This window comes from Lithobates pipiens, unplaced genomic scaffold (genome assembly GCF_037356315.1).
Source record: "Lithobates pipiens isolate NorthernLeopardFrog02 unplaced genomic scaffold, aLitPip1_a1.2 Scaffold_18, whole genome shotgun sequence".
Classification (NCBI taxonomy): Eukaryota; Metazoa; Chordata; class Amphibia; order Anura; family Ranidae; genus Lithobates; species Lithobates pipiens.
Genome location: NW_027507758.1, coordinates 399822424 through 399834710, shown reverse-complemented (window position 1 = coordinate 399834710; position 12287 = coordinate 399822424). Strand labels below are relative to the sequence as shown.

The following is a 12287-nucleotide window of genomic DNA, read 5'->3' as shown; positions in this document are numbered from 1 at the left end:
GACAATGACCCCAAACACACTGTTAAATCAACACTTGAGTGGTTTAAGGGGAAACATGTAAATGGGTTGGAATGGCCTAGTCAAAGCCCAGACCTCGATCCAATATAAAATCTGTGGTCAGACTTAAATATTGCTGTTCACAGGCCCAAACAATCCAACTTGAAGGAGCTGGAGCAGTTTTGCAAGGAGGAATGGGCAAAAATCCCAGTAGTAAGATGTGGCAAGCTCATAGACTTATCCAAAGCGACTTGCAGCTTTACAAAGGTTGCTCTACAAAGTATTGACTTTAGGGGGTGAATAGTTATGCACATTGACTTTATCTTATATTCACCGACCGACACAGCTCCTCTCTTAATTCCCATTACTAGGAGAATACTAGGCATTAGTTGTAATACAACACTCAGAACTCTTTAGTTCCGCCCAGGGGGCGGTCCCTTGGGCAACTACCCTCCAGCCTGCTAGGCAGTCATCCGTTTTATTTTGCCTAGTGAAGAAGGACCTAGGAACCCTGCGTCTGGAGTACTTGGGCTTGCTGCTGGACTCGAGGGAAGCGAGTGTTTCTCCCTTCAGACAAACTGCAGACTCTCAGATCCGCTGTAAAACTGCTGATGAACCACAATTGGTCGTCGCACCACTTCTGCATGCAGGTCCTGAGACTCATGGTAGCCTCCTTCGAGACAGTACCATATGCCCAGTTCCACACCAGAGTCTTGCAGAAGGAGATTTTGTCAAAATGGGACAAATCTCAGTTGTCCCTGGATCGACAGCTCAAGGTGAGCCAGTCAGTCAGGGATTCACTGATCTGGTGGCTGAGGTTCCTGGTGATTCAGTCCGGGAAGTCGTTCCTACCTCTGAAGTGGACAGTGATCACAACGGACGCCAGCCTATCCGGCTGGGGTGGAGTGATGGGGGTTCAGTCGGCTCAGGGCCTCTGGTCTGCGGAAGAATCCAAGTTGCCGATCAATCTGCTCGAGCTCAGAGTGATCAGGCTGTGCCTCTCCACATGTTCGATGAGACTTCAGGGGCGTCCGATCAGGCTCCAGTCAGACAACGCCACGGCTGTGGCATATGTCAATCACCAAGGGGGAACAAGAAGCTAAGCCGCCGCACAGGAGGTCGCTCACATACTTCGGTGGGCAGAGCAGCACGTACCGACCCTGTCGGCCATTTACATCCCGGGAGTGGAGAACTGGCAGAGAGTGATATCAGAGGTTCCCACAGAAGAGCAGGGATCAGGGTTTTATTCAAACCTCTTCACGGTACCAAAACCAAACGGGGAGGTAAGACCCATTATAGATCTCAAGGATCTAAACCGGCACTTGAATATCCGTTCCTTTTGGATGGTGTCAATCCAAATGGTTGTCTCCGTTCTGCAAGGAGGAGAATTTTTGGCATCGATCGATATCAAGGATGCCTATCTCCATGTGCCAATTCTTTCCAATCATCAGAAATTTCTACACTTCGAGGTAGAAAATCCTCATTTTCAGTTTGTGGCTCTGCCTTTTCGGTCTAGCCACCGCACCTCGAGTGTTCACAAAGATCCTGGTCCCTCCGTTAGCTGGGTTAAGGTCTCAGGGTATAACCGTTCTAGCCTGCCTAGAGGATCTGCTCTTAGTAGATCAGTCAGTCACCTGTCTAAACTAAAGCTTAATCTCAGCCGTGAGCTACCTGGAATTCCTAGGCTGGATTCTCAACCTAGAAAAATCCTCCTTAAAACCGTCAAGGAGATTACAGTACTTGGGGCTGATCATAGATACCGTTCAAAAGAAGATATTCTTACCCCAGGGGGAGGATCAGCTCCATAAACTGATTTGGCTTGTCAAAAAAAAAAATGTAAATCCTTCCATTCGGCTATGCATGAAATTGTTAGGAAGGATGGTGGCCTCCTTCGAGGTCATTCCTTATGCGCCGTTTCATTTAAGACGGCTGCAAAACAGGATACTGTCGACTTGGAACAAGAAGATCCAGGCTTTGGAGGTGCGTCAGAGCCTCAATTGCTGGTTGATATCCATCAACCTTCAACAGGGGAAATCCTTTCTACCAGTATCCTGGAAAGTGGTAACAACAGATGCCAGCTTTCTAGGCAGGGGAGCCATTCTGGAAGAGGCATCTGTCCAGGGGAAGTGGTCCAAGTCAGAATGGACCTTACCCATCAATATTCTAGAAATTCGGGCAGTTTGTCTAGCCCTAGAGGCCTGGATGCTTAGATTATGAAATTGTCCTGTCAGGATTCAATCCGACAATGACACGGCTGTGGCCTACATCAATCACCAAGGGAACACGAGAAGTCATGCTGCACAAAAACAGGTGAATCATGTTCTATCTTAGGCAAGGAATGATGCTTTCTGCCCATCTGCGATTTTCATTCCAGGGATAGAAAATTGGCAGGCGGACTACTTGAGTCGCCAGCAATTATTTCCGGGAGAATTGTCCCTTCAACCCAACATCTTTCTGTCGATATGTCAAAGATGGTGTGTTCCGGACGTGGATCTGTTCGCGTCCAGATTCAACAACAAGGTCGACAACTTTGTGACAAGGGATCTGCTGGCATGCGGAACAGGCGGCTCGGTCTTTCCATGAGGTCAATTTTCACTTTTGATGTATGCGTTTCCTACAGTTCTGCTGCTTACGCGCCTTCTTCGCAGGCTCAAGCAGGAAGGGAAGGAGGCGATTCTGGTGGTTCCAGTGTGGCCCAGAAGATCTTGGTTTGCCAAGCTCATAAAGATGGCGGTAGGGGACACTTGGACCCTGCTGCTGTGGCCAGACCTCCTGACAGACCTCCTCGCACAAGGTCTGGTATTCCATCCTACCTTACAAACGCAACATTTAATGGTTTGGCTATTGAAACCCACCTTCTAAAGGACCATGGGTTGTCTTTCTACTTTGGTTAATGCCAGGAAGCCGGCCTCCAGAGTCTCATACTAGAGTCTGGAAGGCATATGTCTCCTGGTGTGAATCCAGGGGTTGCACCCCAGAAAGTATATCCCGTCAGGACACCCCTGAACCCTTGGGATTTGAATTTAGTTTTATCAGTTTTACAGAAACAGCCTTTTGAGCCTATACAGGTTATTCCCTTGGTTCTTTTGACGAGAAAGATCTTTTTGGTTGCCATATCCTCTGCCAGAAGTGTATCCGAATTGGCGACTCTTTCTTGTAAAGAGCCATATTTGATTATTCATAAGGATAAGGTGGTATTGCGGCCTCATCCTAAATTCCTACTGAAGGTAGGTTTTCATTTAAACCAGGATATTGTTCTGCCTTCTTTTTTTCCAGAACCTCAGTCGGTGGAAGAGAGGTCACTGCATTCCCTTGATGTAGCGAGAGTGGTCAAGGTCTATTTGAAGGAGACCGCTCAGATTCGCTCAACAGATGTTTTGTTTGTATTGCCAGAAGATCCTAAAAGAGGACAGGCAGCATCAAAATCTACTATTTCCAAATGGATTTGTTAAGTAATTGTTCAAACTTATGGTCTAAAGAGGAAAATTCTTCCTTTTCATGTTAAAGCACCAGGGATATTAGTGCTTCTTGGGCAGTGCATCACCAGGCCTCCATGGCTCAGATCTGCAAGGCCGCAGCTTGGTCTTCAGTCGATACATTTACCAGATTCTATCATATCGATGTAAAAGGTTATGAGGATATTGCCTTTGGGCGCAGTGTGTTGCAGTATGAGTCCTCTAGTCTCTTAATGCCCTACTTTTTTGTTGTGCCTCCCTCCCTCCCTTCAGTTGCCATTGCTATGGGACATCCCACATAGTAACTACTATTGTTCCATGTCCTGTGATGTACGATAAAAAATTAGGATTTTTATAACAGCTTACCTATAAAATCCTTTTCTTTAAAGTACATCCCAGGACACAGAGGTCCCTCCCTTCCTTGGTTATACACGTGTATTGCTTGGCTACAAAACTGAGGTACTCTCAGTAGTGGGGGAGGGCATTTTTTATCTTAGGGCGTGCTAGTGTCCATCACCTGAAGGTGGCATATAACCCACATAGTAACTACTATGGATCTGTGTCCCGTGAAGTACTTCAAAGAAAAAGATTTTACAGTTAAGCTGTTATAAATATCCTATTTTTCTGCATCTGTCACAATTCCTTGGACAAACATCGGCTTTAATACAGCCATCTTTGCCCAGAGCTCAAAAATACCATGCCCCTTTTCCTGTTGCTGTTTCTATTCCAGAGTCAGGTCCTGATATGCCTGGCCGGGATGTGTCAGAAAAAGGTGGGAATAAAAAGGACATTGGGTTTTTTTTGGAGGAAGTTGCAGATTTTCATTCCCCCAGATTGCTTTATTATTGGAAAGGGAGCTTCATGCAACTTGCTTGCCAATGTGGAAAAGCTGACTGCTGCTGTTCCCCCAAAGCCTTGGCATTAGACAGCTTGATTCTTCTCCATTTCACCATGCCCTCAAGAACTTTCCCTGTTTATAAACTGATAGAATATACAATCAATGATAATTGGATCACTTCAGAAAGGAATTTCACCCAAAATCTTTGCTGTGCTCTGTCCAGTGGAAAAAGTTTACTAAACCGTGGTTTCTGTAGTTGATCCTACCATTTCAGTCTTAAACAGTTTGCTGTACCTATTGAATATGTTCCCTCTTTCAAAGATTCTACAGATAGCCTTTAGGAGCTTCTCAAACTTTCTATCTTTGCTTTGTCAAAACCAGCCCTGTAACTAGCTCTGTAACCAGCTCTCGTTGCAGTCAAGCTGCAGCTAACTGGACTAGAACACTGAACAACATGACCCTATTTTTCACAATGGTGCTTTAACAGAGGAATTGCAACAACTACCTTATGATGTGCTCTATGCAATCCACACTAAAAAGCAGAGCAGGAGATACATTTCAGGAATGCCCCAGTAGTAAAGCTGAATAAAGACAATAGTCCATCCAGTTCAACCTGTGTAGGTGTACGTGTGTATAATTATTTCCAATATCCCTGTGTTCTTTAACCACTTGCTGACCGCCTCACGCCGATGTATGTTGGCAGAATGGCACAGGTGTGCAAATGGGCGTACCTGTATGTCCCTCTGTCATCGCAGGCTAGCGGGCACGCCACGGGAGCATGCCCATGGGTCCCATGGACTCGATGTCTGCAGGTGGCCAACAATCGTGACACAGAGTCTCACAACGGGGAGATGCCTATGTAAACAAGGCATTTCCCTGTTCTGCCTAGCAACATGACAGGGATTTACTGCTCCCAGAGATCGGGAGCAGTGATCTGTCATGTTCTAGTGAGCTCACCCAACCACCCCCCACCCCCACAGTTAGAACCACACTGAGGGAACACATTATACCCCTTGATCACCCCCTAGTGTTTAATGCCTGCCCTGCCAGTGACATTTACACAGTAATCAGTGCATTTTTATAGCACTGATCGCTGTATAAGTGTCAATGGTCCCAAAATAGTGTCAAAAGTGTCCAATCTGTCCGCCGCAATGTTGGTCACGATAAAAAATCGCATATAGCTGCCGTTACTAATATTAATAAAAATACCATAAATCTATCCCTTATTTTGTAGACGCAACCCAATCAATATATGCTTATTGCGTTTTTTTACCAAAATTATGTAGCAGAATACATATTGGCCTAAACTTAGGAAGACATTTGTTTTAGATTTTTTGGGGGGATATTTTTTGGGGGGATATTTATTATAGCAATTGTCATTTTTTTTTTTGTTTATAGCGCAAAAAATAAAAACCGCAGACGCGATCAAATACCACCAAAAGAAAGCTCAATTTGTGGGGGGAAAAGCGTCAAATTTGTTCGGGCGGTAACCTCGTACGACCGCGCAATTGTCAGTGAAAGCTACGCAGTGTCGTATTGCAGAAAATGCTCTGGTCAGGAAGGGGGTCAATCCTTCCGGGGCTGAAGTGATTAACCGCTTGCTGACAGGCTCCTGCACTTATACATCAGCAGAATGGCATGGCTGGGAAAAGTAACGTACCCCTACATTACTATGAATTTCCTGCCGCAAGCTCCGTGACCATGCCGCGGGATACCCGCGATCGTGTCACAGAGCTGAAGAACGGGGAGATGCTGATGTAAACACAGCATCTCCCCGTTCTGCCTAGTGACAGGACACTGATCGGATCGTCTGCTCCCTGTCATCGGGAGCAGCGATCAGTGTCATGTCACTGCTAGCCCATCCCCCCAGACAGTTAGAATCACTCCCCAGGACACACTTAACCCCTCCTAGTGGTTAACCCCTTCACTGCCAGTGACATTTTTATAGTAATCAATGCAATTTTATAGCATTGATCGCTGTATTAATGCCAATGGTCCCAAAAATGTGTCAAAATTGTCCGATGTGTCTGCAATAATGTCGCATTTACGATAAAAATCACCGATCGCCGACATTACTAGTAAAAAAATAAAAATTAATTATTCATAAAAATGCCATAAATCTATCCACTATTTTGTATAGGGGTTGTAAACCCTCGTGGTTTTTCAGCTTAATGCATCTATGCATTAAGGTAAACCTTTTTTTAGTGCTGAAAGTTCCACAGCCTTATTGACCTGACTGAAAAAAAAACCTGCGCAGTTTATGGTTAAACCTCTTCTCCTCCAATCTCATTGTGGCCCCATGTCCTCTTCCATGCCTAGTTTTTTTCCTATGCTGGGATCACCATTGAGATATTTGTAAATTACTACCATGTCACCTCTCAAGCGTCGCTTCCAGCAAGAATAAATGTAGTGCTTGCCATTCATCGCAATTGAGGTCGCTCAGGCCCCTTATTAATTTAGTTGCCCTTCTTTGGGGACTCCAGTTCCAGCACATCCCTTCTGAGGACTGGTGATCACAACTGGACTGCGTACTCCAGATGTGGCCTAACCAGAGTTTAATAAAATGGCAGGATTATCGGTCTATCCCTGGAGTATATCCTCTCCTTCTTTTTTTTTTTTTTATGTTAAAATTCTGCCGGCTCTGGTTGCTGCAGCTTGACATTGCATGCTATTGCTCAGTCTGTCATCTACTAGGACCCCCAGATCTTTCTTCATCCTTGATTCCCCCAGCGGTTCTTTCCGTAGTTTGCATTTATGTTTTTTGCCCCCAAGTGCATTACTTTACATGTCTCCATGTTAAACCTCATCTACCATGTAGTTGCCCACTCCATTATTTTGTTGAGGTCTTTCTGTAAAATTTCTATACCCTGATGTGAAGTTATTGCCCTGCATTTTATTCACATGCACGCAAAATCTTGTGGCTTAAAGCCTGGACAGCTGAAGACGCCATGTACGATGCCTCACACAATCCCCCAACCCACTACACGATGCAACATCTCAAAAACCCCCTCCTCAGGAACCTTTACTCAGCAAAATGTAGAGCATCAAATTGCTTTACCAAGGTATCAACATCTAAGCCAAAGTTCAGCCTTTCCTTTCATCTTAAGACTTAGGCCTCAAAGAACTCACTAAGTCTTCACCAAAGCACTCTTTCCAATCAAGGAGTGCCCTAACTCTTAAGCAAGGGGGAACATCTGTTCAAGTTGGTCTCTCCCTGGGTCACAGACATCTCGGACCTTTGAGTTCAATCAGTGGTTTCAGAGGTGTACAAAATAGAGTTTAGAACTCTACACCATCACCACTTTTGCCTCTCAAATCAGCCAAAATCTGCCCAAGGACAGTCATGTTTGCAAAAAGGCCTGAACCAGCTTTTGTCCTCGAAAGTAGTTGTACCAGAAACCGAACAAGACCAGTTCTTATTATTTTATTCAAACCTGTTCATGGTACCAAAGCCCTTTTCTGGACTGGAGTCTAAAAGTTACCTTCCAATTCCAAAATTTTGCATGGAATCCACAAGGTCTGTAATTATCTCTCTGAGAAAGGGAGAATGCATGGCCTCTGTAGACATCTAGGGTGCTTTTCTGCATTTTCCCATTTATTCACCTCATCAGCGATTTTTTTGCACTGCCGTACAACTACTTTGTTTGTTGCTCTGCCTTTTGGCCTAGCGTCTGTATCCAGAGTATGCAACAAAAAAAAAAAAGTCCCGACATGTCTGCTCAAAACTCAGGGCATCAAGGTCACAGGTCATCTACATGACCTTCTGAAGATCTTCTCTCCCTTCCAGCAAATATCAACAGGACAATTCAGATGCTCTCCAATTTAAAAAGAAATCTGTTTCCCCAGCCTTGTCTTTGCCTGGAATATTTGGGTCTAGTCCTGGACACATCCCAAGCAAAGGTTTTCCTTCAAGAAAGAAAGTGCTTTCTCTCAGAGCCCATGCTCAAGAGTTTAAGTCCGAAACATCCCACAATGAGATTATCCATGAGTTTTAGGCCTCATGGTAATGACGCCAGGACCAGTGTCGGTGAAGTCAGCAATACTGTTCAAATCGCTGGACTGGGAGGGAGTGAAATAACCTGGTCTTGATGTAACTAAAGCTGGAGCTGAGCTTTAATTTTAAATTGGGCAGAAGACAAGGCACATGTACAGCCAGAACTTAAGAGCACACACTAGTTCAACTATTATATACTGTACACTGCTATATCGATATTGTTTTTATTCAGTGCCATATTTCATCCAGCGATACTGCTGATGAACTGTATACTGTAATTTCAGCACTTAGTACAAGTAGAACCTGTGAACTATGGGAAAGAATAAAGTTTTTCTCTGGAACTCTTATTTTGTTTAAAAATAATGCAAAGGAAGTGAAGTGTGGGAGGAGAGCCCAGTAAGGCTGCTTTCACACTGCCGCAATGTGGTTTGACTGCAGTGCAGTGTACCCTTGGTTTTTGTGTGGGTTACACATGGTTTCCCATAGACCTCTATTATTTTGTTCCGTTTTCTTAAAGTGCACCAAAAGTCCTGCATGCTGCATCTTTGGTGCGCTTTCAGAAAATGTGCCAAAAACACGGGACATAATAAAAGTCGATCGAAAACTGCGGGCACAGTGCATTTCAGTTTGGCAGCAGTGTGAAACGGCCCAAAGAGTTGCACTCCAGGATACAAATCTCACTACTTAACTAGTGTCATCCTTTTTCATGCAGGGGGAAATTTATTAATGCCATCTTACTGCAGACTATTATTACTAATTATGTTAATTTTTTTGGCAGGAAGTTGACAAATGTTTGGTGGATGGAGCTGATGAATACCTGCAAATGCTCAGTCTTTTTGCAGTTGTTATGCAACAGATGACTCAAAACAACTAATACAGCTATTTCCCAATGGATGTGTCGCTCTTAATTTGTTGTACACACTTTGTGTAAATTCTTGCATCTTTTTGAAAAAGATGAAATATACATGTATATATTTTTTGTAAAGAATGTTAATGTTTTGGCAGCAATAGATTTTCATATAGTATTGTTGTAGGACTCATTTGACTAGGCAAGTAACAAAGAGCACACCCATAAAGTAGCAAGATTAGATTATCAGAAGGTAATGTCTTGTACATTGATGAGCATTTTTGTATACACATATGCAAATTGCCCAGTCAGTATATGTTAAAAATAGAGAGTTTAAAGATGAGCTTGGCTTTTGCAAAGAGAAATATGGGAGCTTTAATTGCTGACTTCTGAAAATGTTAGTTGCTTGGCTGTCCTAATTAAATGACTTCAGTGCTTTTTTTAGTCGCTGACCTTAAAACAAGTATTCAGATCAGGCGTTCTGACATCAGTTGTTGCATGCTTCTTCGAACTTACTGATTCAGACAGTATTTAAGCCATAAATGCCAGGTAGCTAGCATTTTTTAGAATTTCAGTAATGGCAGCACCAATTTTCCAACTAGCACCGGTATGCCTTGGCACCATATCTGTATCTCTTGACCATATAAACCTCATTTCAGTTTCATGAGCAAGTTTTGTGGGACAAATCATGCAGGCAGATTCAGAGCAATGCTAAAGGACAAAGTGTAGTAACGAACAGCAATTAGATTTCCATTGACTGAAAGGTTAATTGAATAGTTGCCATAGTTTACTGCAGTTTGCTCTGATAAATGAACCTGTGCCTAGATCATGCAGATTTAAGTTGTTACATATTCATTTTTTTTTAAACAAGCAGTAAAAGTATTTGAAAACAAGTTCTCATTCATCTCTGTATATATTAGTTATGTGGAGAAATTCATTTTTGAATTTCAAAACACAGTAAGTAATCTTAGATTTTTTTTTTTTCTATGAGTCTGTAAATGCAAAATGTATTAAACCTATTTTCTGACAAAGGGGAACTTAGAGTAAATTATGATATAAAATTGCATCAACTACAACCACTAAACCTTAAATATCACAATATCGATAAAGAGGTTTCTGCATTCACCACCTGAGAAGTTATGCACTCTTTTGCAGACTTTGATTGTAAATGCATACTTTGTGTTTGATCTTTTTAGTGCAAAGTAAAAATGTAAACATTGTAACCTTAAGGCTGCATTCACACTACAACACTTTGAAGCGCAGGCAGATTTGCTGTGGATCTGCCTACAATTTGACAGCGCCAAGTTGTGAATGACAAACCAAAGGACTCGCATTCGCGATGCCATTCATCTGAATCATACCTCAAATCACGGGGGGGTCTGCTGTGATTGTTGCGTGATGAATCGTGCTGCATTCGAGGCAACCTGTTCATTATGTATGTTCCCTGCAGTTTTATTGTGCCTTGATTTTGGAGATGGTGGTGTGAGGTTCCCCTAATCCTGTCAAGTTTGCCAACATTACAACAGACTATGTTCCCCTTCATACACAATAGAAATTGATTTTCAGCCAGAGGTCAGTGTATTTAGAAAAATCTGAGTAAAGTCTGAACTCCTGGCCATCCAGCTTACTGTTGACTGTAGCATGAGATGCGCAAGGGCTCTTTTACACCATGTGCAGTGACCTACTTTGTGTTGAGGTGGCTAATGGAGCAATACATGGAAACGCAGACATGCTGCAATGAAAATAGGGTGTTCACAGGGCACTATTTTTGCTTGTGGGCTGATGTGAAGAAATACTAGGGGTTATTTTGTTTCAAATGTTTTCCTGTTGGTTTAAATAAAGCCTTCTAAAACTGCAGTGGTATTGGTTTGTGCAGTCATCCATCCTTTTTTTAGCTTCATCACTTGACCGGTTTTTCATATGTAATGGAAAATGTTTTGTAGCAGCGCTGAAAAAAATATGTACCAGTTGATTTAACCAAGCGAAAATAAAAATTGATCATAGTGACAATAATAAATCGGTGAATCAATACAGACATAAATTGAAAAAAACAAATGAATATATAAAATTGCATGCATAAGAAAACGGGGTTACACATAAATAAAAGAAATAGTCTTTAGTGAATAAAACCTGAAGTGAAATCAGTATCAGATTCTTCCCTTTGTGATGACCACACAGAGAAACGCAGTGATTCCAAATAAGATCCACCACCACATGCGACCACTTTAAGAATTGGAGGCTTACCGACTAGCAAGCACAATATTCTTATCAAGGCCTTAGGCAGAAGATGTAACAAATAATTCCAATCACAGAACTGTCTAGCAATTTTATTAAAAATATAAAGGAATACACTTACAAAATTAGAAGAAATAAAAGCATCAATTAGCCGGCCGGCTGCATGTGGACGCCCGTCCACTGAGACCCAGTATGCAGTGACGTCAGCCACGCCAAACTCCTCCTGAAGCTTGTTTCGTCAAAATAAATGACATCATTTGGGGAAGGCTAAAAACGCTAGACGGTATTATACTATGGATAGCTTCTCTTTTTTGGGTTTTATATAGGGCTGTGAAAATAAAAGATTAATTCCTCAATTAATTTTGTTGATCGATCAACAGAGTTCTGTTGGAGATCCGGTGACATCATGGACATAGACTTCATTGGACTCCTCCCCACTTGCCCAAGTGCCTCCATCTGCTAACGAAGGGAAGGGGGGAGGAGTCCGGTGACATTGAAGTTCTGATTGAACGTAACGCGTACGGGGGAGGAGCTACGCATGACGTCACCTGCTGCTGCCCTATGGAACTAACACGATTGTCGGCTTTACATTCTGTGTTTATCATCTTTATGTGAGTAGTTTGTGTTTGAACACAAAAATTAAATCTTATACTTAAGCGGTGAGCACTTAGATCTTTTCTTTCTACCCATGACTTGGTGTCCTTGCTGAGATCTAAGGAGACATGAGAGAAGTTTATGGTCCGTGGTAACCCTTTTGATACCAGCTTGCATGACCACCTGTTTGCACAGGGGTCCATGCCATTAGTTAGACGGGAGGTGGAGGGATTGTCACGCTACTGTGGGGAATAAAATTACTTATGTCAGTGCTAGTAGTTTTAATTTAAAACTTATTTCTGTGAACTGTGGAGTTAAGTCATGGAT

General features: G+C 42.8%; 1 protein-coding gene across 2 annotated transcripts in view; it reads left to right on the top strand.

The window, feature by feature from the left end:
- Window positions 1-10988, top strand: part of RFC4 (replication factor C subunit 4) — a 140972-nt gene extending 129984 nt beyond the window's left edge. For both annotated transcript variants that reach the window (XM_077487883.1, XM_077487882.1), the window contains one exon: window positions 9063-10988. In XM_077487883.1, coding sequence (XP_077344009.1) covers window positions 9063-9158 — 96 coding nt within the window. In that variant the 3' untranslated portion in view covers window positions 9159-10988. The remainder of the gene's footprint in view (window positions 1-9062) is intronic.
- Window positions 10989-12287: the final 1299 nt, after the last annotated feature.